This window comes from Aethalodelphis obliquidens, unplaced genomic scaffold (genome assembly GCF_003676395.1).
Source record: "Aethalodelphis obliquidens isolate GAN/ISIS:26980383/991018 unplaced genomic scaffold, ASM367639v1 scaffold2, whole genome shotgun sequence".
Taxonomy (NCBI): domain Eukaryota; kingdom Metazoa; phylum Chordata; class Mammalia; order Artiodactyla; family Delphinidae; genus Aethalodelphis; species Aethalodelphis obliquidens.
Window position 1 is genome coordinate 94,191,313 of NW_020837946.1, and position 27,706 is coordinate 94,219,018.

Below are 27,706 nucleotides of genomic sequence, written 5' to 3' on the forward strand. Positions count from 1 at the left end.
AATTATCTTCAAATATCATCCTGCTTGACACTGAAGCAGTACAGAATTCTCAGAATCGATCTATGTACACATTCTCAAGAACTGCAAATTGGCCTTTATCTCTTTAGAGCAGTGTTTCCCAGCCTCGGCACTATCCATATTTTATCCTGGATAATTTTTGTTTTGTGTGTGTGGGTGTGTGTGTGTGGGTGTGTGGTCTGTCCTGTGCACTGTAGGATGTTTAGCAGCATCCCCAGCCTCTGCTCACAAGATGCCAGGAGTAACCCCACTCCCGAGCAGTGAAGTCAATGTCTCCAGACATTGCGAAATGTCCCCTGGGGCGGGGGCGAGCAATAGTGCCCCCAGGTGAGAAGTGCTGGGTTTACACTTTTCTGACACACCTTGAATGTCACTTCCTTAGACTGAGCCCCTTCTATTCATCTTTTTTTTGTTTTTTTGCGGTACGCAGGCCTCTCACTGTTGTGGCCTCTCCCGTTGCAGAGCACTGGCTCCGAACGCGCAGGCTCAGCAGCCATGGCTCACGGGGCCAGCCGCTCCACGGCATTGTGGGATCTTCCCGGACCGGGGCACGAACCCATGTCCCCTGCATCGGCAGGCGGACTCTCAACCACTGTGCCACCGGGGAAGCCCTATCCATCAGTTTTTTTAAGAAAAATTTGACATGTATTTCACATTAGAATATGGAAACATTCTCATCATTTGAGTCTCCCAGTTGTTTGTTGCACACGATGAGAATCTGTTCTGTAGAGAAATGACCAGTTTTCTGTCTTCGTGTGCCTTGGTGGCTCTCTGCCTATAGTATAATAATAATAACGTGCTGGGGAGCCTGAAATCTCTGTTTCCTCTGCCCCGAAAAGCCCCTTGATATTCTTTTTTGTGTGTGTGCGGTACGCGGGCCTCTCACTGTTGTGGCCTCTCCCATTGCGGAGCACAGGCTCCGGACGCGCAGGCTCAGCGGCCATGGCTCACGGGCCCAGCCGCTCCGCGGCATGTGGGATCTTCCCGGACCGGGGCACGAACCCGTGTCCCCTGCATCGGCAGGCGGACTCTCAACCACTGCGCCACCAGGGAAGCCCCCTTGATATTCTTTCATCAGCACACAGCTTGCTCAGGAGTTTGGACGTGGAAGGCCCCTTGGTGGTCAGTCCAGTGGCTGCCTTTGTGGGCGGTTGATGTCTTAGGCATGTTGAATCTTTGCAGATTCAGCACTGTGTTGTACTTCTGGGTAATCATGAATATTTACAAGGGGATACATATAAACATCTAAATGTCATATCAAATATCCTCCAGTGCAGCAGTTATTTTTATTAAAATTTATTTCTAATTTGAGGAATATTGGCTCTTTGCTATACATATATATATATATATATATATATATATATATATATATATATATATAGCTATAGCTATAGCTCAGGGCTATACAGATTTCCTTGCACAGGTCATGAAGAGGACTTTATTTCAGATCATTAAGTACTTAAGGGCCTATAATAAATGTATATGGTCTTCTGAGATATGAGCCTGGGCTGATAGGATATCATGGGGCACTAGAAGGGCACGTGACTTAAAGTCAGGAGAGGAGGGTTCTAGTCCCAGCTTTTAGACACACTGATGTTGGGGCCTCAGTAAAGTTGCTTCCCTCCCTGGACCCCATTGCTTTTTCTGTTAAATAAAGATGTTGGACTAGATGGACCATCTCTAAGGACGTTTCCAGCTTTAAGTGAAAATGTAAGATTTTAATTAAAGTGATAATGAGCTTGGTATTTTCAAATATAATTAAATTGAGTCAGAGAGGTATCTTTTTCTAAGAGGAAGGTTAGTGGTAGAATATTAAAAAATTATATTTATTCCATCAGTGAAACTTGCAAAGTGATGGATATAATTAATGTTGCCATGGAGAATTTGTGGCTGGAGAATCAAAGCGCTCTCTGCAATAATTTCTTCATTTGCAGTCTCTGCTCTGAAGTGAACCTCTTTGGAAGATAGGTGTCTGGAGGCTGAGGGTGGGGCTGACTGTACTTTCCTCTCTCTGGGCATCTGGAGACCTGGGTGCCAGTTCTAGCTTTGCTCTGTGCTTTTGGGCAAGCCACTTTGTGTCTCAGGGCTCCGGTCTCACTCTGATGTGAGAAATGAAGCTTTGGTCCTGTCTAGAAACTGATAATCTAGCAGGTGGGCTGCTGCTATCCTAGAAAAGCCTGCTTGCAAGGCTGGCCTTCGGGTGGCATGTGGGGACTTGACCAGTGAAGCATGGATATGACACTTTCCATGATCAGAGGGGCTCACTGAGCCTAAACTGCCTGTAGAAACGGTGTGGTGTATGCTGAGCACCTGCTTGCCTTCTGGGAGTCTGGGGTTTTAGTACCTGCCAGACAGAAGGTACTTATAAGACAAGCCCCACGGCCCCCCTCCTCCCCCATAAAATCCCCAGGGGCTGAGTCTCTAATGAGCTTCTCTGGGACACAACGCTTCGTCCGTGTTGTCCCAACTTATTGCGGGAGGAATTAAGCACATCCTTCTTGACCTCCCTGGGAGAGGACTCTTGGAAGCTTGCGTGTGGTCTCCTCTGGCCTTTGCTTGGGGCACCTTTTCCCTTTGCTGATGTGGCTTTGTATCCTCTTGTTGTAATCAGTCTTGGCTGTGACGAAATGCTGATTGTTGTGAGCCCTTCTGGTAAGTCACCAGGGCTGCTGATGTAGGTAATCTAAAAGTTTGAAAATCTATACAGTAGAATTCTTTGGATTTTTTTTTTTTCCAGGGTAAAAATAATATCCATACCTTAGGCTTTCCCCACCGCTGAACTTGGTAGTGAGTAAAGGTCACGGCAGAGGCAAGTGGGGGTGAGCTCTCAGAAATCCCCCTGTTCTGTGGTTAAACCATAGCCTAGTTGGTTAGAAAATAAATGCCAGTGAGAAAGGATCACTACAAAGTGAGACGGTGACTAGGCAATACCATTTCAGTCATTATTCTCTTAGCTGTGTGCATCCTTTGTTGTCACATTGGATGTACCTGGATCCTTAAGACTGAGGCTGTTTATAATTTGAGGGCAGCTTATCGTTTGCAGAGATCCTTGTGTGCATCAATTCTTAATTTATCTTTGAGGTGAAGCCAACTTGAGTGGGGGAGTCGTGTTTAGCATTGAGTGTTCTGATTGAAAAAGACGTTCTTGTGTTGTAGCCGTCAAGAGTGTTCAGGTTACAAGCAATAGAGATGCCTCATGTTAATTTAAGCACAATAAGTGAGAACATATTACTGAGTGCAGTTGGCTGGATCCGTGGCCTCAAGTGATGTTGTCAGAATTCTGTGTCTCTCCTGCCACCCACCTGCTTCCTTCTCTCTCCTCTCCTTTATTCTGTGTCAGCCTCATTCTCAGGTTGACTCTTCAATTTGTGGTGGCCTTGAATTATCTCCGAAGGCAGGGCCATCTTAGTATCAATTACCCCTACTGGAAAGGGGCAGACCCCCCCAAAAAGAAAAGACTTCTTATACCTGAACGGTAAAGCAGAATGAGCAAAAATAACTGTCTAGGATATGTGGATCCCAGAAAAAAGTTCCATGGTGTCCACAGAGTTGAGTATTGTGGGTCCCCTTGGTTGGTGGTAGTTGATGGACGTCTTCAAGGACCATCTCTGAGTATGGGGACAGAATATGGCCTTATTTTCCCTGATCCATAATAATTAGGGGGGCTTTCCTGGTGGTGCAGTGGTTAAGAATCTGCCTGCCACTGCAGGGGACACAGGTTCGAGTCCTGGTCCGGGAAGATCCCACATGCCGCGGAGCAGCTAGGTGCATGCGACACAACTGCTGAGCCTGCACTCTAGAGCCCCCGAGCCACAAGTGCTGAGCCCTCGTACTACAACTGCTGAAGCCCACGGGCCTAGAGCCTGTGCTCCGCAACAGAAGAAGCCACCGCAATGTGAGGACCGCGCAGTGCAGCAAAGAGTAGCCCCCGCTCGCCGCAACTGGAGAAAGTCCATGCGCAACAACAACGATCCAATGCAGCCATCAATCAATCAATCAATCAATAATAAAAAAAATAAATAAAAAATTGTATTAGGGGCTTGATTTCTGCCAGGGGCTGGGCATTGGCTAGAACACGAGTCCTACCTAGAAAGGACGGTGTGCAGTGTGAAGACCATCCCCCTTATTAATGTGCATAGGGAGCCTTCGTATATGTGTTCTCAAGTGTTCTTTTAAATTAACTCTTTGCAGCTAAATTTTGACAGAACCCTAGTTCTTTTTTTTTTTTTTTTAATTTTTTGCGGTACGCGGGCCTCTCACTATTGTGGCCTCTCCTGTTGCAGAGCACTGGCTCCGGATGCGCAGGCTCAGCGGCCATGGCTCACGGGCCCAGCCGCTCCGCGGCATGTGGGATATTCTCAGACCGGGGCGCGAACCCGCGGCCCTGCGTCCCCTGCATCGGCAGGTGGACTCTCAACCACTGCGCCACCAGGGAAGCCCAGAACCCTAGTTCTTAATCAAGGTAAAAAGGAAGTTGCTCTGATGGAAAGGGGGTAGGAGTAGAGTGGGAGACCCTGTGTGATCCCTAAAGGTTATGAACCTATAGAGCCTAAGGAATTGATTTAGAAAAACCCTGAGGTAGATGGGCCAACCATGGTTAAGAGTTTCATTCACTGTCCTGCTACGTAGTTATGAGTTATTTATCAGCACTGAGTGGAAATAAAGCTGGTCCTATCAGGGAAGAATTATTGTCATAGGATCAAGAAAACCATGACTCCTTAGTTATACTTTCTTCTAGGGGCATCAGCACTGATTCCTCTTTGATTTATAGCTCAATATCACTGGGAGATTGTCCCGGTTCATGTAAAATGCCAAAAACACAGTTCTCACGTATAGAATTCAACCGGAGCTCAGTTCAGGCTCTTTGTCTCAGGCACTATGGGTCTTTGGCTTACTGACACCATGGAGTGCCTATAATTCACGTTCGAGGGTTGTACCGTCCATATTTGTTCTTGCGACTGAGCCTAGGCTTCTCCTGTGAAGTTGTATTGATTGTGTGATGGGTCTGCTGATGTCTTTTCTTTGCTGTTGTACTCTCCACACTTTAGGGTGCTCACAGGGTACATGCATAGCTGATGCATTTGTTGACTTAGAAACTGAACTTAAGATTTCTTTCCTTTATTCTTGTTTCTACCTTTTTGAAGGCCATGATGACTTATGTTCAAGGTTAGTGAAAGCTGACAATATTTTACTGAAACATAATAGACCTGGGACACCCCAAAATATAGCAGTTAACACGTGCTTTCAAATATTGTAAGGTGAATTATATTTGTTGAGTAAATTGCCTTATTCTATGCTAAATCTTATTTGGATCACATTTTATTTTTTTAAGTGATAAGAATGCTAAGCTTATGCAGTGAACTACTTCAGGTGTGATGGTGACCTTTATATAAGAAAACACATAAGTTTTCAACCCCCTAGAGAGGGAGCAATGTAGCCAAGTGGAGACCTGACCTTTTTAGCCACTGCAAAATACATTCTCTGACCTTCGTGTCTAGGAGACAAAGTGAGTGTCCAGGACAGTTGTATCACTGAGGATGTTTGCGTTTGTTCTTCCTCCTCTTGATTTCCCATCACCACCATCCCCAACTAGGAAGGAAATGATTTGTTGCAGTGGAGAAAAGTGCTATCTTGGGGCCATTAATTTCGGTCATTTTTTTTTCTTTTTTTGCGGTACGCGGGCCTCTCACTGTTGTGGCCTCTCCCGTTGCGGAGCGCAGGCTCCGGACGCGCAGGCTCAGTGGCCATGGCTCACGGGCCCAGCCGCTCCGCGGCAAGTGGGATCTTCCTGGACCGGGGCACGAACCCGTGTCCCCCGCATCGGCAGGCGGACTCTCAACCACTGCGCCACCAGGGAAGCCCCAGCACTAGCTCTTTAAGCCAGGTCTTTGAAGGCTTATTGGGTGTATTCCTCTTCCCCAACAATATATTCTGTTTTTTAAATAGTTCCTTTAGCAGTTCTTTAAACCAAAGGAGTCCAACGTGTGGTGTGTGTCAGCAGTGCCAGAGTAAGGGGCATCTTAGTCGTCTGACAAGGTTGACCTTGGGTGGCAACATCGACACCGTCGCGAGCTCTAGTTGCCCGTGGCATTAGCTTTTGGTTCCGGTATGAATTAATGATTGCATGTTAAGTAAAAAGCTGACATTATTATCAGGGCTTAGAGATTTCTCAAGAATTTATCGCTCAGTAATCATTTATTAAGCATCAACTCTGAGCTGGTGCTTTCACAGGCCTTGGAGATAGTTGAATACGATGCAATCAGCCTGATTTCAGGTCTTCATAGGCTGGTTGGAGAAGACCCAAGGATCATTTCTCTGTGGTGCAAGGTGAGGGCAGCAGGGACGGGGGCTTTGGGTGCCAGAGGACAGATGCTGAGCCAACTTGGAAATAATGGCCTGAGAATGAGCATTCAAGCTTCAAATTCACAGCAACCACACTCAGAACAGAAGGCTAGAGGTGACAAACTGTGAGGTTCTGTTTTATAAAATTCCCCCATCTCTGATTTCTGTTCAGTGAATGCTTTATTTATGAGGCAAAAGTAGCAGCGTTCTATGATTAAGGGACAGTTAGGGCTTTTAGAGGCATATTTCATCAAATCGCAGGGCAAGTCATGCCTGTATCCCCAGCTATCCCCAGCAGTGGCACATAGTAGATGCTCAATAAACATTTATTTATTGAATGAAAGAATGATTGGGGAGCTCAGGCTCCTCGTGTTCGTCTGGAGAGGGTTGCAGGACAGGGCTGAGTGTCGTCTGAGGGCCCCTGGCTAAGCCACCCACAGGCAATAGAGCTGTGCTCACAGTAACCAGAGCACAGGGAGGAATAAAGTTATATGTAAGGCAGTTGACATTCAGCGAGAGGCTTGCTCCTCCCCTTAGTTCTGGCGAGTGAGGTCTTTGGAATGATTGTAAGAACAAGTGAGGGTGGGTCGTTTACTCCACTGATGACAGTCCGTAAAGGATCATCAAAGTTGGGTAACCGTGCTTCCAGCAGCTCTTCCACCTCTTTATTCCCTGTTTGTAGAAGAAGCGACGTGAAAGTGTGCTGTGTTGCTGAAGAAACTCTGGCATGAAAAGCTGGGCTCTTGGCTTTTCATCCCTGAACTGGTGCCTCCTGTGCCCTGGGACCCTTGAGAGCCTCTCGAAATCCCGTCTTTCCCTGTTAAGTAGCAGTTGTCCCGTTCATGGTCGAGGAACACTGACTTCCCGCTCTGGAGTGGGCGTGGGTGCATTTCATGTTACACTCACTGAAGCGGAGCGAATGAGCGTCTGGTGTGTGTTGGAAGGAGTGAGGTGCCCTGGTCCAGGGTGGAGACTCTCCCTGGGTTGCTCTCATTCTGACTTTCTTTTTTCATGTGCTATTTATTCTGTGCTGGCTCTTGGCTTTCTGGGTTCGAGGCCGTTCTGGCTCTTCCCATAGTCCCAGGTCTTTGTCTTTTGCAGATGCTCCAGGTTCTCTTTAAAAGAATGGGCCTTACAGAGGCTGCTTTCTCTGTGATGCCTTGCAGAGTGTTGGCTGCCACTCCCGTTTGCTCAGGGAATGGCCGCCTGGTCACACATCTGGGCCTCTCGGTGCGTGTTGAACCCCAGTCCTGTCTGCTTTCTCCCCGAAGACTTTGTTCACTGCAGGTTGAAGCTAAGCAGTAGGCGTCGTTTCAATCAGTCAATGAATCAATCAGTCAATCAAGCTGAGGGCTTTTGTGTGTTCAGGCATTGATTTAGGCATATGAGAAACACTGAGGAACAAAACAGAAGAGCCTGTGGCCTTTGTAGTGCTTACATTCTAATGTGTGAAGTGGGGCAAAGGGTATACAGTATTCATAGATAAGTAAGTGGGATGGTGTGGTAGAAGATGTATGTGCTCTGGATAAAGGAACCCTAGAGCATGGTAAAGGGAAGGTTGCAGTATTAAGTAGGGTTGCCAGGACAGGCTGAGGTGAGCTTTGAACAGAGACCTGAAGGCAATGAGGGAGTGAGCCAGTCAGATTCTGTGGTAAGAAGGCTCCAGGCGGAAGAATGAGATAGAACCCAGACCAGCAGGAGCATGCCTGGCTGAGGGGAGGTCAGTGGACAGGTGCAGCTGTAATGGAGGAGGTCAGTGCGTGGGGCCTCCTCCGTCATAAGGACCTAGGCCTTTCCTGGGAGTGGGACAGCTAGAACCACTCTGGCTGCATGTTGAGAAAGCAGGGGGACGGTTGGGAGGATGTGGGGAGTTCAGGCAAGACACCTTGGGAGTTGCTTCCTGTTATAAACCTGAATGCAAATTCATCTTTCATCGCAAAGCTCCCCAGGTCACCATCAAACGGTGCTCCCTGCCCCATTGCAGTAGCTCAAGGACAATATTTTCTAACCTCTTCATGACTGTCCTTGCTGTGGGTCACACAGGTTATTGTGGGTGTGGGATGGTGGAAGGGACTTTATGGCCACTTTTTGTACATGACCTGCCTCTTGGTCATGTGAAAGAAAGAGAAACCTTCATAATCGTCCCTGAGGTCTTGGCAAGAGCTTCCCTGTCTGCAGACAGGCAGAGCCCTGGAGGGTGGGTGGGCAGTGCCCATAGCCTGCCTGGGCTAATGACTGCTTCTCAGGTTCTAGGGAAGATGAATCTCTCAAAGAATGGTGTTGGCTTTGAGGACTGACCCACCCACCGTACAGCTTTCTATAATTTGCCGAGAGCCAGACCTGACAGTGGAAACGTTGGAGGCTACTGTTCATGCAGTAAAATGAATATTTAGCAGGGATTTTGCTGGCAACTGCAGACACAGAGGTGAAACTACTGTCCTTTCCCTTAAGCTGCTCAGAGCTATACCCTCAAGCCTGCCGGGTCAGCTGGATACCCTGAGGGGCCAGGCGGGTGAGCGAGGCCAGCTGGGTCCAATGATGCAGGAGCGGCAACTGGCCAAGAGTACGCCCCGCCCAAACACAGCGCTGCATGGCTGAAAGGGACTGCCCAGCACCGGCAGATCTCAGGTTTTCCTGACTTAAAAATGTTGGTAACCAGTTCTGATGCTTGAATAATACTATATAGGTCAAACAGAAACTTCTGAATTTCATCCTTAGGTGCGCTTTTGCAAATTATGGTCTAGACAGACCAAAGTATCGGGCTGGCCAAAAAGTTCGTTGGGGGTTTTCCGTACCATCTTTCAATACAAAGTCGTCACTGTGCTGCCGCTGAAGATGAGTAGTTGAACGGGCTAAGCAGTTCTGTTGATCTATTTTCCTAACTGCTTTACCCTCTTCCTTCAGCGGTGACTGAATCCAGCATCCTGTCACTCATTTTTGGGTACGTTATATTCTTGTTTGAGTGGGAGGGAGCGTCTGGAAGCTGTTGGAGGTGCTCTTGAAGTGGGTCAGAACATCAGTCAGTTAATTTTGACTCCTGCTGCTGCCTTGGTTGCAGCCAGCACGATGAAGGTGGATGATGGAAAGATGGGTTCACAAATGGCGTTAGTTCCGTAGCTGTGGGAGGGGTGGTTGGTAGACGTCGGAGGGACAAAGGTGGTCTAATTAAAGTGGGGTTGATTTATTAACGGAGCTGTACTGGGCACAGAATTTAGCAATGGGAGGTGTTAATGGACCTGGGGTATTGCTAAAGAGTGCTAAGGCTCAAGACAATTACTGCCTGACTTTGGTGAGAATGACAGATGGGTCCTTGCTGTTGGATAAATTTTGCCTGCAGCTGAAATGGCATTCTTTATTTCACCCTTGAGGGGCTCTCGGCCTTGACCCTCAGTTGCCTCGCTGGCTCTCTCACCTCCCTGTGCATTTCCAGGACCTCCCTGTGCATTTCCAGGGCACTTTGTCTGCACCTCTGCAAGCCTGCTGCTTACTCAGCTGTGGGATTTGCATGTGGCTTTGCCCTAACAATGGGTTGCCTGGGTCCGCTCCATTTTCCAGCTGTCCTTCTGTTTGAATTGGAGTTTCCAGCTGAAGTGATTTCTGGCCTGAGTGGGACTTAAAGACGTTCTGGTCTTCAACCAGACCTGTATAAATATTTCCTTAGGACTTCTGTTGTATGTGTGCTTCTGGGAGTGTAGCTGTTATTACCCCCTTGACATGTCAATGAAAGTGGAGTGTAGGACACGCAAAAACCGCGGAGGCTGGAGGTCCCTTAGATGGGAAGTGACATTTTGCTTGTGTCCCTGGCCTGTCTGCCCACACCATGCTTCTAAGAACTCTTTGGGGCATTTGCAAGCTGCTCCTGTAGGTGATTTGGCCTTGGGAGATGGATTTCAGAAATGGAGACGTAATAAAGATGTGTATGGTAGTACGCGTTCCTCTTAGCCAGAAGCATTCATGAGCTCACAGTGCCGCCTGCTCTCAGATGTTTGTCATAAATCTGCTTTCTGCTGTGCTGATTTACATCTTTGACTACGTTGTTACAAGTCGGATAATTTTCCCCCCAAATAAAATGGATTTCTTTTTCTACCTTGAATGGTCATATATGATGGTTGTGGAAAACGTAGAAAATACAAAAAAGTAGAAAGGAAAGAAATCCACTCAAACAGCCCTCAAATATTCCAACCCACTAAAGATTAACCATTGTTATGAGTTGAGGGATTTTTAAAAAGTTGTTTTCAATGCATTTTTGAAGTGTAGTTGTACTGTATCACACATATCATCTTGTCTCTTGCCCTTTTCTACCTAAGTTTTTTGCCCAAACAGTAAGGAAATCTATGATCTCACGTAACTTCCCTCTTACTCCCTTTTGTCTCGGACAGAATGGCCTCATAGATGTCAGGTGTCCCACCTCAGGGCCTTTGCAATTGACTCCTCCCATTATCTGGAAGTTTCTTCCCCCAGATGATTGCCCTGCTCACTTCCCCACCTCCTCCAGACCTTTGCTCAAGTCTCATCTTCTCAGTGAAGCCTCTTCTGACCTCTCCATTCAGTTTGCACCTGTACCAGGCAGAACCCCTCCTGACCTAGACCCATCCTTTCCCGCGGCACCCAGTCCTCGTGGCACCAAATACACCAGCTGTTGATTGTCAACACCATTATTCTATCTAGTATGCTAATATCAACGTTAGCCAACAGCACTCTTGGTAAACATTTCTGAACAGCTACGTATAGCTTATTCTTTAAATGGACCGTTCTTTAATCATTACCCTACTGCTGGATATTTAAATTGCAACCAGTGTTTTGCTATTATAAATCATGCAAACCTACGGTGAAGCTTTTGTGTAGAAGGTGTTTGTCCATTTCTTAGGCATTAAAAGAGATTCTTGGAAAAGGGATGACTGGCTCAAGGTGTATTAAGACTCAACTCAGACTGGCTGAAAAATTATTGGAAATTATTGACCGATGTATTGATATTTGAAAAATATAGGGGTAGACTTCAGGTAGGGCTGATTCCAGCGGTTCAGTCCTTGTCACCAGGGCTTTGATTTATGTCTGTCTTAATAACTGCTTTCCTCCATGTTGGCTTCGTCCTAAGGCAGCCTCCCCTCTTTTAGGGCAGAATTTCTACTGGCAGCTCCTGTTTTCTTGCTGCCAGCTCTACTGTCGCCTCTTAGAAAGACATCCTCTTCCCAGTATTTTCAGCAGAAACTCAGGACTGGTTGTCACTGGCTCATATTGAATTGTGTCGTCTCTGAATCATTAACTCTGGCCTCAGGACAGGGATAGATAGACTAGAGTGGGGGGTCACAATGCCGTCCCACTCAAACCCCATAGTCTGAGGGTAGGGGATATACTGTTTCCCAGAGGAGACTCAGGGCCCTTCTACCCGAATGGGGAATGGCTGCTGGGCAGGCCCCAAACTATAGGTCTTCATTTGACTTAGGAACACCTTAAGAACTCTGTGTCTTAGTATATAAAAAGCAAGACACAAGACAGCAGGGAAAGTGAGAGGAGCCCAGTTGCTAAGCGTGCGTTTTTGGGTGTGCTAGGCCAGCCTAATCAGATGACAGCCTGCTTCCACTCTGAACACGGGGTCGGGGTGGGGGGATGAGAGGACGGAAGCCAAGGCCTCAGCTCCCTGGGGGATGAGACTCACTGGCCTGTAGGCTGTACCACCTCCTTGAGTGTGTGGTTCAGTGATGAGTGTTAGAGACAAGTTCTGAATGTAAGGGGCAGAAACATTCCTGAAAATTTCCCTGATTTTCCCTCTGCTACCAGTGGTATCCAGAGGAACCTGTAGGCTGCTGGTGGTGGGGCGTGTAGCCGAAATTCGGCCTCTGTACACCGCTCCCGAATTGAATCTTGGAGACAGAGTTTCAGGTAAAGTAGAAAAGAATAGCTTGGGCCACAGCAGGCGAATGCCCTCAATACTATGTGTCCCCACTTGGAGGGGGTAGTGAAGAGTTTTATAGTAATGTTTGAAAGAGGAGGGCGTGATCAGCTCGTGGGCCTTCTTCTGATTGGTTGGAGGTGAGGTAATTGGGAGTCAGCATCATCAACCCTCTGGTTCCAACCGGTCTGGGGTCTGCGTGCTTGGGGGCCGCATACGGTTAACTTCTCCCACCTGCTGGGGGTCAGTATCTGCAAAACAGCTCAAAGATATTGTTCTGTGCATCCCTTGAGGGGGAAACAGGACCCTGCCCCAAGGCTGCACTATCGTTTCTTTTTCAACTTTTTTTTTGAAGTAGAGTTGATGTACAGTATTGTGTTAATTTCTGCTGTACAGCAAAGTGACTCAGTTATACACATATATATATAGACATTCTTTTTTTAATATTCTTTTCCATTATGGTTTATCCTAGGAGACTAGATACAGTTCCCTGTGCTAGACAGTAGGACCTTGCTGTGTATCCATTCTGAATGTAACAGCTTGCATCTACCAACCCCAAACTCCCCGTAGTGGGAGGCTGCACTATTGTTCCTTGGCTTCTCCTTCCTTGTCTCCGCCTCCCCTCCCTGCCCTGATTAGCAACTGTTTGAACCTGCCCTTTGGAACTCAGGGAAGGTCATGGAGGCTGAATGAAGCCTGTTTCCTGCAAACAAGAAATGGGGGACACAGAAAGCCTTTTGTGCCCAGGAGCCCCACAGGGTCCTGCTGGGTTTCAGGTGCTCCATCCAGGAGCAGCTGTGGTGTGCGTTAAACAGCCTCACACTTGCGTGCTGAGGGCCACAGAGATTTCATTATCTTCAGCTGGGCCTCTGCCTTGACCCAGAGCAGCCTTCCTAGGAGACCTCCACCCTTGCAATGGGAGTGGACCTTGCCAGCTTGCAGCATAACGGTCTGAGGTCGACATGGCCCTTTCTTCTCTGTTGTCCAGTGTTGAATCTAGCACCTGCCTTAAAGGCGCCGCTGCACTTTTGTTGGACCTTTGCTGGCTTCCCAGCTCCCGTCAGCCAAGTACTTGTGGGCTCCAGGGGCACCTGCCCTGTGATCTCTGCCTTGGTGTGGGTCATCTTGGCCCAGGATCTCTTCAAGTGGAACTCATTCTTAGCACAAGGGAAGTTGGAAACGCCCTCATGGAAACCCCACAGTTAGCTCTCTTTCTGTGGGAGTAGCAGCTTTCTAAACCAATCCGACCCTTTCCTCTGAGTCTGTTCTTATCCCAGAATTAGGATGTGTCATGTCAGGTTAGGGCCAAGGAAAATAAAGTCATTTACTCTAAAGAAATTCCTAAAAGTTGGGCTGACCTCTTCCATTTGGGTCCGGTGCCAACGACTGTTTGCTGTTGTGTCTTCGCGAGAGCTGGGGAGTCGCTCCCAAAGGGAAGCTGCCAGAGCTGTGCCCAAGTGGAGGGCCCTTCAGTGCTCCCTCGATTCCCCATGCAATATCCAGCCTTTCCCCCTTTCCATCGCATCAAGGAAATTCGATGGAGCCAATTTAGAAGTAAATGAGACACGGGAATGCCTCCCTTGTCTTCAGGACTGTACGTGAACCTGGGGCCCAGCTGCTCCAGTTCTCCTTGGTGTGTGTGGGATAGAACAATATGAAGATTCTACCTGTGCTCTCAGTTATTCATCCACTGGGCAGGCTCAAGTCGCACAAGCAGAATTTTCCAGTATAGTTCTGAGAGTATTTGGAATCTGTAGCCCACTCTACAAATGCCTGGTATTACCGAATAACTTGATTAAAACATTTTACAGCAATGGTTTACTGCTTGGAAAGCAGCAGGTCTTCTGTGAAGGCTAGTGGAGGGCTCTTCTAGCTGTGTTGTCCATTCCGTGCTGCCCAGTCCAGACAGTGCAGGTGGAGACAGAGAGGGGCCTCCCGCCTGGACAGCTCTTCATCTGAGGTATATATTGAGCATCCGTGCAAGATGCTAGTAAGAGTTAATAAGGTTTCCATTACTGGTAAAGAAGTCACCCACAAAAAGCACACAACTAAGATATCCTAAAAACAGATTGTAAAGGAAACAAGCCAGATACTCATTTCGATTCATTTCTGTGAAATTTTATTAAGCTTCATCCACAGTTACTGAGTGCTTACTGCAAGCCAGGATCAGTGTCTTACAGGGCACTTCAGACCTGGCAAGGGGTCTGCTGCCTTTTTTTTTTTTTGCACATGCCAACCTGGCCGGGAGTTGAGTTCTTTGGGAAGGTCCAGTGCCTCTTTGCACCGTCACACCCATGTTGTCCTTGAAAGCTGCAGTCGGTCACTGCACACGGCTGGCTTTGCCCTTCTCCCTGTGCCAGTAAGAGTGACAGCAGGGGTGACAGGAGCAGCTCACGTCACAAACACAGAAGGCCAGCAATGTAATGAGTTGCACTCACCTCACATAGCCCGAGGACCCGAATGTGGCTGAGTCTCTGGAAAGGCTGGGAAACTTCGAGAAGCTAGCGGTTCTCTCTTGCCCCAGTGCTGTGCTTACCCCTGTAGGAGCTTGTCTCTCTGTGTAGCAAACCGTGTGGCCAACCCTAGCTCTGGTGTTTCAATTCCAACAGCATAAATTGACCGGCTAGGCTCTCTCTCTGTCTCAGTTCTTTTTTTTTTTTTTTTTAAGTTTGAAACTTCATTAGAACACTTGCCAGTCGTGTGTTGCAATTATCTATAAAAATCAAGCCAGTAGTTGGTTGCTTATAACATTCAAAAATCCATCAGGGGGCTTCCCGGGTGGCGCAGTGGTTGAGAGTCCGCCTGCCGATGCAGGGGGACACGGGTTCGTGCCCCGGTCCGGGAAGATCCCACATGCCGCGGAGCGGCTGGGCCCGTGAGGCATGGCCGCTGAGCCTGCGCGTCCGGAGCCTGTGCTCCGCAACGGGAGAGAGGCCTGCGTACCGCCAAAAAAAAAAAAAAAAAAATCCATCAAACTGTTGTTACCAGGCAAAGAAGATAGGTGCATTGACATACTAGCTTAGTTCTATCAGGAACTGGGTCAGAATTGGGAGAAATAAGTTCTAGTGTATTTATCAGCTACATCGTTTAGAACAATAAAATTCTTTCTATTTCTGCTACACAGAGGAATTCTTAAATCATAGAAAATGAAATATGCTTGCGTCACACTGGGTCAGATGACCCCGCTCATGGCTGTGGGCAGGGGTCCAAAGCACAATATGGCCACCCAGGGTCCATATGGATAAGACAGAGAGCAGCTCCCAGAGAAGGGACATGTGCTGCGTTGAGTGGGAGTCCAGAGGGGTATTGACCTCCATGCCCTGCATCCATGCCTTCCTTACTCGTTGCGGGAGTGCTTGTAACATCTGTGCCCAGAACGATCCACTTCAAAGCCTTGCTGACCCACTGGGTTGGGTTTCATTCTTTATTAGTGAGTGGACATATGCTTGTTTCATAGGGCTTTTGCGTGGAGACCTGCCTTATTAAGTCAAATTGAGAACTGTCTTTGAAGCTGGACATTGCTTTGGTGCAGAACAGATCACAGAATTAGACAAAAGTGCTACCCAATCAACTTGCCCCCCAAAAGGTCGACTGATTTTTGAATATGCATGAAATGTGTTTTAATTATAACTGTAACACCTACTTTTGTAGACATCTCTTGTTTAAGGTAATTTGTTCATTCTTTTTCTAGACAGCTTTCATGAGGTCCACACTGGATATTAAGCTCTGGTGGGCAAGAGATTTTATTCCAACCATGCCAGCAATGGTGTGTGCATGTAGTTACCACCACTAATTACCTTATTATGGGAACAGTTTGGATGGTTACAGTTTCACTTTCAAAGTTTAATATGGTTCCCAGCTCTCTATTCCCAGTTGTTAAATTCTCAGAGCCTCAGCTGTCATTTGACTGACAACTGCTTGAGCATTTTCGTTCTGAAGCTGGCCCTTTGCTGCTTCAGGGCACACTGGGAAGAGAGGGTGTTGCAGGTGAAGTCTGGACGCTTTTCACATCGCTCTTGAATTTTTTAAATTCTCGGATTTGACAAGTACAGTTAATTTTTAATTTCCTTCTCTTAGAACTTTTCCATTGATGTGTAAAAGGCCATATCAAATATATGAATAGTCTCACAAATGAGAGAAAATATCTATGAGGTCTTAAAATATTCTGAATAATATTTTCTTTCTTTTTAGCTGTCTCCGTTATGAGGTACAGCGCCTCTGCTTTTGGGTTTGCAGTAAGTAACCTGAAATGTACTTTTATGAAGTTTTGCACGTTTCTCCTGAGCCTGCAGATCTCTTGCTGGGCTCTTAATTAAGAGGGTGGTTAGCAAATGAGAGAGAGCATGACAATCACCTTTTATGGAAGTGGCTTCTACAAACAATTATAATTTAATAGAAGTACACTGCAGTGACACTGTATAATTCTCAACAAGAGATCAGGGCCACCATGTTTTCTGCATCTGGTTGAGAAGGATGCTTATAGGGTTTTAGCCCTTCCCGCCAACCCCCCAAGGTTTTAGGTTTGAAACTGGGCACACATTGGAGTGAACCATTTGCTGGTGTGGGCAGAGGTGTTGGGAGTTAAGATCGGGGCTGCTGGCACTAGGACGTCAGTCCGTAGCCAGACTTGGAATAATCAGGCTTCCCTGCCTGCTTCCTGATGGGTGTTGGTTAGAGAAAATGGGTCTCAGTTGCTGAAAACTTGAGTGAAGTCTTCCCACATCCCTTTAAGAGAATGCTAGTGCTTGTAATTTTCCAGATGAAAAGTGTGGCGTGGTGACTCATGCAGAGAAAGCTCCTTGAAACAGCCCTCCTGCATAGCTTCAGGGCTTCCTGTACCTGAGGGTGTGTGTTCCTGTTCCCAAACCTACTTCTTCCCTTTGTTGTGGGGAGAAGTCGGGCTGGGAACAGGAACACACACCCTCAGTGTTTTGAGGCTTGCAGATTCTGTTCAGGATCTTTTGAAAGGTGTGGACTGTCTCTCCAGAAAAATGCCAAAGTGCCGCATACACGCACTCACACACTCCACACCACCCCCCTGCCCACCTCTCTCTCATACTCCTGTCTCTCTCCCCTCCTCTCTTACATTTCTCTCTCTTATGCATTCACTCGTTCATTTGAACAAAAGCATTGAATTTTGCATCCAATTTCACGGTGTTGGCAGACTTCCCGGAGCCCCTGGGTGACCCCACCTTCTGGACCCCTGGACCCCGGGTATCAATAGAACAGTCCCACTGAGAGCCAGAAACACAGAGTCCTTGGCCTGAATCTTCTACTTGGGACGGGCAGGAAAATGCTGAAATTATCTTGCCTGCCCTGGGGAAATCAATTTCACCTGTGTCAGAACAGCGTCATCACCCTGCCCACATCTCCAGAGGGCTGGGAGCCAGAGGCCCCGGGAGCAGAGCCCTGCACACCAGAGTGTGGTTTCTCAGGCCCCAGCAGCAAGGGACCAGGGAGAGCCATGACCCTGGCACCAGGCAGGCGTGTTGGGTGCCCTGGCTCAGAATTCCCAGGATTCACCTTGAGGATGATGAATGACCAGCCTTGTAACGATGTGAAGCCTGTTTGCTCTGAGGTCACTGGCTCAGATGTTCTGAGTCACAGAACGCTTACCTCGTGTCTTCGCAGTTGTGCCCTATTAACTCTGGGAAACCACTAATACCGTGTCTCCTTCTCCTAGTTTGATGCCATCCTTGACGTCCTGTCTTCTGCGATCGTCCTGTGGCGTTACAGCAACGCGGCCGCTGTACACTCTGCCCATAGGGAATACATGTAAGTGGATTTTTGTCTTCTTCCAGACTGCAGAACCCTCGCAAATGAGGGGCACGTAATTAGGCTGTCAGCACAGCTCCCCCTGTAGCTTTGGTCCTGGTGATGAGAATAATAAGTTCCCCAAATTGCCTTTGAGACTGGCTAGTATGATATCAGCTATATGATAGGCCCCTTCTGCGATGGTCAGAGGGATGGGATGTCCCTTTATAATTCTCCCTGTTCTATGCACTTGAGTCTGGAGTGAATATTTGTATGCTCATTTGCCTGTCCATCCATTCATCTATCCGTGGATCAATCTGAAACTGCACGGCTCAGATTGGGACTTGGACCCCCAGGCCAGGACTCAAACCCCGTCAAACCCCAGTCTGGGACTTGAACCCACTGTCTTTTCATTGAAATCACACACCTGGTCTCAGGACTTACTGAAGCTCAAGTTCTTTATGTCTCGGCACAGAAAGAATTCAGTGAGAGACAAAGTGATAGGTATTTATTTAGAGAGATACACATTCCACAGACAGAATGTGGTCCCTGACTTATGGGGTGGCTAGTTTCTATGGGCTGGGCAATTTCATAGACTAAAGAGTGAGAGGATTACTCCAACTATCTTGGAGAAGGGGCAGGGATTTCCACTAATTTGGCCACTGCCCACTTTTTGACCTTTTATGGTGAGCCTCAGAACCATCATGGCTCTGGTGGGTGTGTCTCTTAGCGTGCTGATGTATACAGTGAGTGTATAATAAGGCTCACGGTTTTTGTCATATACTCAACGTCTGTGTCTTTTTTTTTTTTTTTTTTTTTTTTTTTGCGGTATGCGAGCCTCTCACTGTTGTGGCCTCTTCCGTTGCGGAGCACAGGCTCCGGACGTGCAGGCCCAGCGGCCATGGCTCACGGGCCCAGCCGTTCCGCGCGGCACGTGGGATCTTCCCAGACCGGGGCACAAACCCGTGTCCCCTGCATTGGCAGGCGGACTCTCAACCACTGCGCCACCAGGGAAGCCCTGTGTCATTCTTTTAAAGGTTGTGCCCTGTCCCCTTCCCTCCTGTTTCAAATCCATCTACCAATCCACCCATCCTTCCATCCTCTCTCAATTTGTGTTACTGGAATCTTTGCTCCCTTGAATTTTTATGCTTTTTTTTTTCCTTTCTTTTTAAGTAAGATGAGTTCTCCGCTGTAATTTACAGAAGACATCTTGAAGGCATTCTAAATTATTCTACTTGTCTTCTCTCCCTCTCTGTATTAGAGGATATTGCTTGCCCCAGTCTCTACATCTTGTGGGTGATGATTGTGTGTTTGAGGTACTTGTGTTTGTGACCTTAAAATGTGTGTCTTTCCGATTTCCATTTTTTTCTTCTCTTGGTAATCCCCAGGTTCCAAAGTCAGATCTGTTGGCTTTGAATCTCAGCTGCACAACTTGTCAGCTCTGTGACCATGGGAAGCTATCCTAAACTGGTCTATGCCTTGTTTCCTTACCTGGAAAAAAGGGGAAATAACAGTACCTCCTCATAGGATTATTGTGACGATTATGTGAGTGAGGTAATCATCACATATACGATGTAATATAATATTAGGTTATATATATTAACTTAGAGCAGTGTTTGGCATGTAGTTCAGTAAGCCTTAGCTGTCATTGTTATTAATTATAAAGGGGGCTCCCCTGGGACTGAGCCATCGCTGGTTATTAGAGCAGCAGCTTTACTCCACCTCAGCAGCGTTTGGACAGTTGAATACAAATGAGTAAATGCCCCGTGCTTTGTTGCGGTGCCCAGACAGAAGGTATTCTTGATGGGAGATGCTGTGTCACAATCAGACATACGAACGTTGAGTGTCAGGGGACTCAGATAGTAATATATCTGAGGTTGCATGTGCCAGATGGAAGGCTTGAAAGATGATGCCAAAACTGATTCGAGAATGAGAGCAACTTTTAGTTTAGTTGTTGGCTTTAGATAGAGCACAAAAGCTTCTTTTAAGTGCTAACTGTGTATTTTAATGTGCATTAGCTCTTGTAACAAATATAATTAAAGTGTCAAATCTCTGATATCACAGATGATATTCTTTAGGATAAGGTTAATTTTTGAAAAAGTGAGTCAACTCATTGGTTGAAAAAATTAAGAAACAATAGTAGTAAACTGATTTTGTAAAATTTCAAATGACGGTATTATAATGATAGAAGTTGAATCAACACTGGTCTAGCTGAAGGAGCAGTGAATGCATCGACCCAGGCTGTTGCTGGCTGGTATTTGAGGAATACAGTGAGAACAATCTGGAGAGTGCAGTAGAGACATATACTCGACTTTCAAGAGTCGGTCCCTGTGCTCTCAGAAGAACACATATTCTTTGGATTTACAGTTGCGCTATCCAATATGGCAGCCACTAGAGGCTGGTCCTGAGAGGTGTTGTCACTGTAAAATACACACCAGGTTCCAAATACATAGTAAGAAAAATGAGTATAAACGTTTTATTAATAATTTAAAAACAATATTGATTACATGTTTAAGAATATTTTGGATGTATTAGGTTAAATAAACTATTACAATTAATTTTACTTGCTTGTGTTTACATTTTTAATATGGCTTTTAGAAATTTAAAATGACATATGGGGCTAATATTATATTTCTGTTGGGCCTTGCCCTCAGAAGAGAAAGCTCTTCCCTCTGCCTTCTCTTATTTTGGAGTTAATAACCCAGAATTTGATTTGCAATTCTAGGAGGAATTGAATTCAGTGTTTCTCAATTTCTCTCTTCTAATTTGCTTTTTTAATCTGATTTCCTTTATGCTAAAATGAATCTCTTACATATTAGTCACAAAGCCACAAATTATTGTGGCTTTTCTATAGTGTTGGGATCTCTGTGAGCATTTGCCAGGTGGCCTGGAGTTTTTCCAACATTAAGGTTGATGACAAGAAATGTCATTGGTTTCACTGTTTTTAATGATCCCCAAACAAGTACCCTTAAAAAATGTGTATCTTTATTAATACCCATAAGGCAGAAACTCACAGATTTGCTTTGATAATTCCCAGATGGTTGTTCAACGTGATGATACCCATGGATTCATTTGGAGATTCTTAATCTAGGGATTAAAATAACACTCAATCCCCTGTATCGCTGGCTTAGTTTAAAGTTTTAATCTCTGGCTCATCTCATGTAAATTAAAAATTCGTGAAATCACCGCCAGCTGAGAAACTGATGTTTGCATATGAATGAGCGTGAATGAATGATGAGGGGCATAGCCAGAAGAGCCTCTGGTTTTCAGTTAGTTGCTGGAGAACAAGAGTTGAGAGAATGGGGAAATACCCAACTAGTTCTTAGTTAACTCTTCTAATTTTCCCTCCTCAGCCTTGCTGCTTGATGACAGTGGGTGTGACGGGTGTTTGATGCTCAGAGGGAGAGAGCATGCATGCCTTCACCACCATCACAGAGCAGAGCTCTAATAAGCTTTGCTTTGTTTCACACTTTTTTATTGTGCCCAAAAACATCCCATTTACCGTCTTAAATATTTTAAGTTTATAGTTCAGTAGTGTTAAGTGTATTCACGTTGCTGTGGGTCGTCAAATTCACAGAGACAGAAGCTGGAACACTTCGGTATTTTTAAACAATGTAAAGACATATTTGACTAGAGGATGGCAATAAGAATTGAACAATTATAAACCTAAGCTTCCTCATTTTTCACAACTAAACAATAAATACATTTCCAGAAATAGATGACAATACCTCATGCAAAATTCCAAAGTCATGTAGTCACTTAGATTAACCCAAACTGTTTGTAAATTAAAAGACAACAGCAAAAGGTCACAAAAAGCCTATTTCTTTCATAGCATCATGGCTGATTCTTTTTTTCTTTTTTTTTTTTTCGCGGTACGCGGGCCTCCCACTGTTGTGGCCTCTCCCGTTGTGGAGCACAGGCTCTGGACGCGCAGGCTCAGCGGCCATGGCTCAGGGGCCCAGCCGCTCCGCGGCATGTGGGACCTTCCCAGACCGGAGCACGAACCCGTGTCCCCTGCATCGGCTGGCGGACTCTCAACCACTGCGCCACCAGGGAAGTCCCTATGGCTGATTCTTTAAGCAGATAAAGTACTGTAAAGAATGGTCAAAACTTGGCCTGAACTGTCTTCTGGTAATTATTAATACCACTATTTATAGTTTTGTTGTCCAAGGACAAAAGCTGTATGGGATCGATCACCTTCTGCTGTTACTGGAACAGATCTCCAGGAATTTTTCATCTTGCAGATTGAGACTCTATACTCATTAAACAACTCCCTATTACCCCTCCTCTAGCCCTTGGTAGCAACTCTACCTTCTGTCTCTATGAATTGGACGGCCCTAGGTCCCTCATATAAATGGAATCATACGGTATGTGCCCTTTTTTGCCTGGCTTGTTTCACTTAGCGTAGTGTCTTCAAGGTTCATCCATGTTGTCGCATGTGTCAAAATTTCCTTCCTTTTTAAGACTGAGTAATATTCCGTTATATGTATAGACCACGTTCTGTGATTCCATTCATCTATTGATAGGCATTTGAGTTGTTTTCATGTCAGCCATTGTGAATAATGGTGCTTTGAATATGGATGTACACACGTCTATCTTCATGACCCTGCTTTCAGTTCTTTTGGAAATACACCCAGCAGTGGGATTGGTGGGTCATGTGGTAGGACTATTTCTTCCTTCCTCCCTCCCTTCCTTCCTTCCTTCCTGATCTAGTTCCCTGAGCAGGGATTGAACCCACCTCCCCTGCAGTGGAAGCGTGGAACCTTAATCACTGGACGGCCAGGGAAGTCCCAGGACGAGATTTAATGTTTCGAGGAATCTCCATACTTTTCTCCATAGCAGTTGCTTCATTTTGTGATTCCACCAGCTAGTTATCTATTTTGAAAAGCTCCAAATTTACATCATCTTCCTGTGGTAGGAAACATGTACGTGGGGAAGGTGGACCATTGGGCTTACATGCGGTAACGGTTTTCAACAGGTGACTGTTTTAGAAGGAGGGGCAAGGGAGTCATTTGTTTGTAAGGGAAGGATTCTAAGAATACACTAGGATATCCAGCTGGGTGAGGGCTGGGAGGACCACAGCAAGGTTAGTGGACAGTCACCGTTGGATGAGAAATCCTGCTTTGCTTGGCAGTTGTTGGTGTGGGGCACTAACTTGACAGTGGGATGCTAAGAACCAGGGTTTCACAGGTGGTTCATTTATTGGTGTGGATTTAGGGTGGGAGTGGGTGGCTGAGGTAGGGTGAGGAAAAAAGTCAGGGCCAGGTGTGAGCCCAGGCGTTTGGGGGCAAGGGAGCAGGGAGACACGAAGGAGTGTGGTTATAAGGGTGCGGTGGTGACGGTTGTCTTGGCGATAGTGGATTGCTGTGAGGCCACGCAAAAGAATGAAGCATGCTTTGTACACTTATATTGGGATCTCCGAGGTTCATTCAGTGAGGAAAGCCTGGAGCCGAATCGTATTTAGTCTTTTCTCTTTGTGGATGCAAACCTCTTTTGTTAAAACCACACACTGTTTGGACATATGAAAAAAGTCTCCGCAAGCATACAAAGGAGACCAGCAGCAGGGTCGCCTCTGGGAGGGGGACTGGGGACAGAGAAAGAGGGGAGACACTTTATATCCTTTAGACCAGAGCTGTGCATTGAACTCTCTGTGGTAATGGACACGTTCTCTCTACTGTCCAATACGGTAGCTATTAGCCACACGTGACCCTTGAGCCCTCGACATGTGGCTAGGATGACCAAGGATCTGGATTTTTAACTTTATTTAATTTTAATTAATTTAAATTTATATAGTCACACATGTGGCTAGTCGCTACTGTATTGGACAAAGCCTCTTGAGCTGCTTTGATCATTTTTACTCTTTTTTAAAAACAGAGTTGTTAATAAATCACAATCCAGGGACTTGGAAATGAGAGAAAGATATTGAGGGGGGAAGGAGATGATGGAGGCAGAGGGTGTGGGAGAAATTAGTGTAAGAGGAATTTGGCAAGGTCGAAAGACACAGAGAATTTCATGCCTGTCTTAGCTGTTCTCAGCCCTGGGTACCATGTAAGGCCACAGGAAGTACCACAGCCTCCTGCTGCCGTCAGCTGCGGAGGGCCATCAGGATGCTTGCCTTGGAAGGTACAGCTGGGTGCTCACTGGGGGCCTGTGACGTTTTGCATATGATTGCGGCACAGGTGGGAGGGCCCCCCGAAGGCTCCCCAGTGCCAGCTGTCTGTTTGGGCCGTCCGTCCTTCAGCTCCCTGAGATGGAGAGGCGGAAGCAGATGGGAGGCTGTGCACCTTTACAGGCTTCTAATTCTGCCACATTGAGGCAAAGACGCAGCTTGGGAGGTTGTTCTCTTGTGCCAGATGTACCTCCAAATGGCATTATGCTCCGCAGCATATCGGAAGGCGAATGTGAGAGGTACAGAGGAATATTCTTAGAGAGATGGAAATCCTTTGTGTGTCTTCTCATGTGAAAAAGGTGGAGCGTGCTGGTTCTCACCCAGGCAGGGTATTTCTCCTGTTTCCTTTTCCAATTTGCTTGGCCTGAAAACTACCAGTTGACAGGATATCTTGATAGTCTTTTTTGTTGTTTTTTGAACTTTATTTTATATATTTTTGTAAACAGCAGGTTCTTATTAGTCATCCATTTTATACACATCAGTGTGTACATGTCAATCCTAATCTCCCAATTCATCCCCCCACCCCCCCCCCCCCCCGCCACTTTCCCCCCTTGGTGTCCATACGTTTGTTCTCTACATCTGTGTTCTGTGTCTCTGTTTCTGCCCTACAAACAGGTTCATCTGTACCATTTTTCTAGGTTCCACATACATGAGTTAATATACGATATTTGTTTTTCTCCTTCTGGTAGTCTTTTGATTCCTGGTTTCGGTAGCCCCCTTGCTGGTTTTGAAACCAAGCCAGAAATGGAAAAAGAAAACTGCTGCAGTCAAGAGAGGATGGGTTGGTGATTTGCTTTTGGCGTCTGGTCTAAGTGGACCCCGAAGGCAAAGAGTTACACCAAGAACGTATTAAAATAGTACCACGGGGCTTCCCTGGTGGCGCAGTGGTTGGGAGTCCGCCTGCCGATGTGGGGGACACGGGTTCGTGCCCTGGTCCGGGAGGATCCCACATGCCGCCGGCCAGCTGGGCCCGTGAGCCATGGCTGCTGGGCCTGCGCGTCGGGAGCCTGTGCTCCGCAACGGGAGAGGCCACAACAGTGAGAGGCCCGCGTACCGCAAAAAAAAAAAAAAAATAGTGCCACGTCCCTCCACCCCCCTGCCCCCCTTGTCAGGGAGCATTCCTTCTACCCTTAGACTGAGGGCTCTGGGAAGGTGAATTGCATTTCCTCCATGTTTGTCTAGTGCTCTTAACTTTACAAAGCTCTTGAAGTCTGTAAAGTGTGTTTTTAGCTCAAGAGCAGACCTTGAACTAGAAGAATAAATAACCTCCGAGATGACCTCCATGCCCGTTGAAAGCTAATGCAGAAGGTGGAGCCTTGATAGCAGGACATGAGCTGCTATCCTGAGCTCATCTGCCTGGAATAGTTTAGATTTAGTCTTGCCTGAAGGCAGAAGGGAGTTGCCTTCCACTGTCAGGAAACGAACATATGAAACCCGCCAGACACAGACATGATATTAATGGGTTGTGATGCGGTGGGCAGGATGTATTCGAGGAAGGAGGGTAGGCTTGGTCCCTGTTACCAGTTGAATTGTGTCTCACCAAAAGATGTTGAAATTCTAACCCCCTGTGCCGCAGAATGATACCTTATTGGGAAATAGGATCCTTGCAGGTGTCACCAAGTTAGATGAAGTCCTAATCCAGTACGACTGGGGTCTTTGTAAGAAGAGGAGACACACAGAGACAGAGGCACTCAAGGAGAAAATGACCATGTGACAATGGGGGCAGAGTTCAGAGTGATGTATGTACAAGCCAAAGAATGCAAGGATTGTTGGTCAATCCCAGCAGCTAGACGAGACAAGGAAGGCTTCTGCCCTATAGGTTTCAGAGGGAGTGTGAGCCTGCCAACACCTCGATTTCAGACTTTGAGACCCCAAAACTGTGAGACAATAAATTGCTGTTGTTTTAAGACCCCCAATTTGTGGTGCTTTGTTATAGCAGCACAGGAAACTAATACTGTCCTGGAGAAGAATTCTCTGTCAGACCTGCACTCACTTGCTCCGTGACCTTCAGTGGTTTATTAATCTTTTGAAACTTCAGTTTTCTCATGTGTGAAAGTGGGAGGGCCATTGTAGCTACCAAAGGGCATTGAGGTGAAGATTGAACACGATAGTGAATGGAACATCAATATACGCTCAAAAAATGTCAGGCCACTTCTTTTCCATCCCTAGAGTTTTGAAAATGTTTTTTATTAGTCAGTACTGGGATAGTTTCTCATTGTCTGCTCTACTGTTCTATTTTGCTTTCAAGAGTGTGGAATAAAAGACTCTGCAAAGAAAAATTGGAGAAACTGAAATACATGCTTTGGCATATGTAGAAAGTTGCTTTTGACCTTGAGACATGGGGTAGTAGTGTAGTGAGGTGATAAAAGATTATTCCTTGATTTCCTGATTTCATCCCATGTCCCTCCTCCATCCCCCATTTTGGATCAAGACAAAGGTTGGAAAAGGTTGGGGTAATTCCTAGTGCCCCAAAGAATACAGTAAAACTCACTTGTTATAGGACCTCCCCGAGCTAACATTTTGATTTATAGCTTGTGTGTGTGTGTGTGTGTGTATATGTGTGTGTGTGTGTGTGTGTGTGTACATGCACACATGTGCATGGTTCCGTATACGTCCTTTTTTCCCACATAAATAGAGATGATCTATATATACTCTTTAGAAAACTGGGTTTTCTCTTCTGCCAGCACGGTTTGAATATCTTCCCATCTTAGGACAGAGATATGTTATTTTTTGACAGCTATGCAGTATGCTATGTATGGATTTAACATATTTTGTTTAAGCAATTTTCTACTGAAGACATGGGTTGTTTTCAGTGTCCTGAAGTTAGAAACAACCTGAAATAACTACGTGACACATTTATATTTTAATGCTTGTCCTCTTATTTCTTTAGGATAAATTACTAGAAGTCTGGGTGAAATAATATGCTAACTTATAACTGATGCCCGGTGGCAAACTGTGCTCCAAAAAAGGTCATACTGATTGACATTCCCACTGGCAGGGTTGAGGATGTATGTTTACTCACTTTTGCCCACACTAAGTGTTATCATTCATTTTGATCACAGCCCTTTGTCCAGGTGGAAAATTGAATTCTCTATGTTAACACACATTTAAAGAAATGTTAGTTACCAGTCTAGCTGAGCATTTTCACATATGTGTTTTTGGCATTTGTATTTCTTTTGGGAAATGGGTTGCCAGAATTTCAAATGGGATGAGAAGTCTTTTATTTCCATTTTGGGACGTTGCCCAGACTCTAGCTGGTAGAACTTCGGTGACTAAGGAAGTACAACTTCCTTCCTGCTCTGCCCAACCCCATCCCCCCCTAATTCTTTCTTTTGCAGTGCCATATTTTTTTCTTTCCTAGATCTAATTACCTGTATTTAATTGATATATTGGTATATTTGTTTATTGCCCATCGCCCTCACAAATTTTACGCTCAGAAAAGCATGGGTCCTATGACTGTCATATTCTTTTCAACCCCTAGAATAATGCCTGGCATTTAGTAGGTGCTGGTTATCGAGTTGCAGGATGAACGA

The 27,706-nt window shown here is 46.2% G+C and overlaps 1 protein-coding gene across 2 annotated transcripts in view; it reads left to right on the forward strand.

Moving 5' to 3' along the window:
- The window catches only part of TMEM163 (transmembrane protein 163), a 257,520-nt gene that overhangs the window by 152,609 nt on the left and 77,205 nt on the right, over positions 1-27,706 (forward strand). For both annotated transcript variants that reach the window (XM_027077977.1, XM_027077988.1), the window contains exons 3-4: positions 16,442-16,485; positions 17,934-18,025. In XM_027077977.1, the coding sequence (XP_026933778.1) occupies positions 16,442-16,485; positions 17,934-18,025 (136 nt within the window). The remainder of the gene's footprint in view (positions 1-16,441; positions 16,486-17,933; positions 18,026-27,706) is intronic.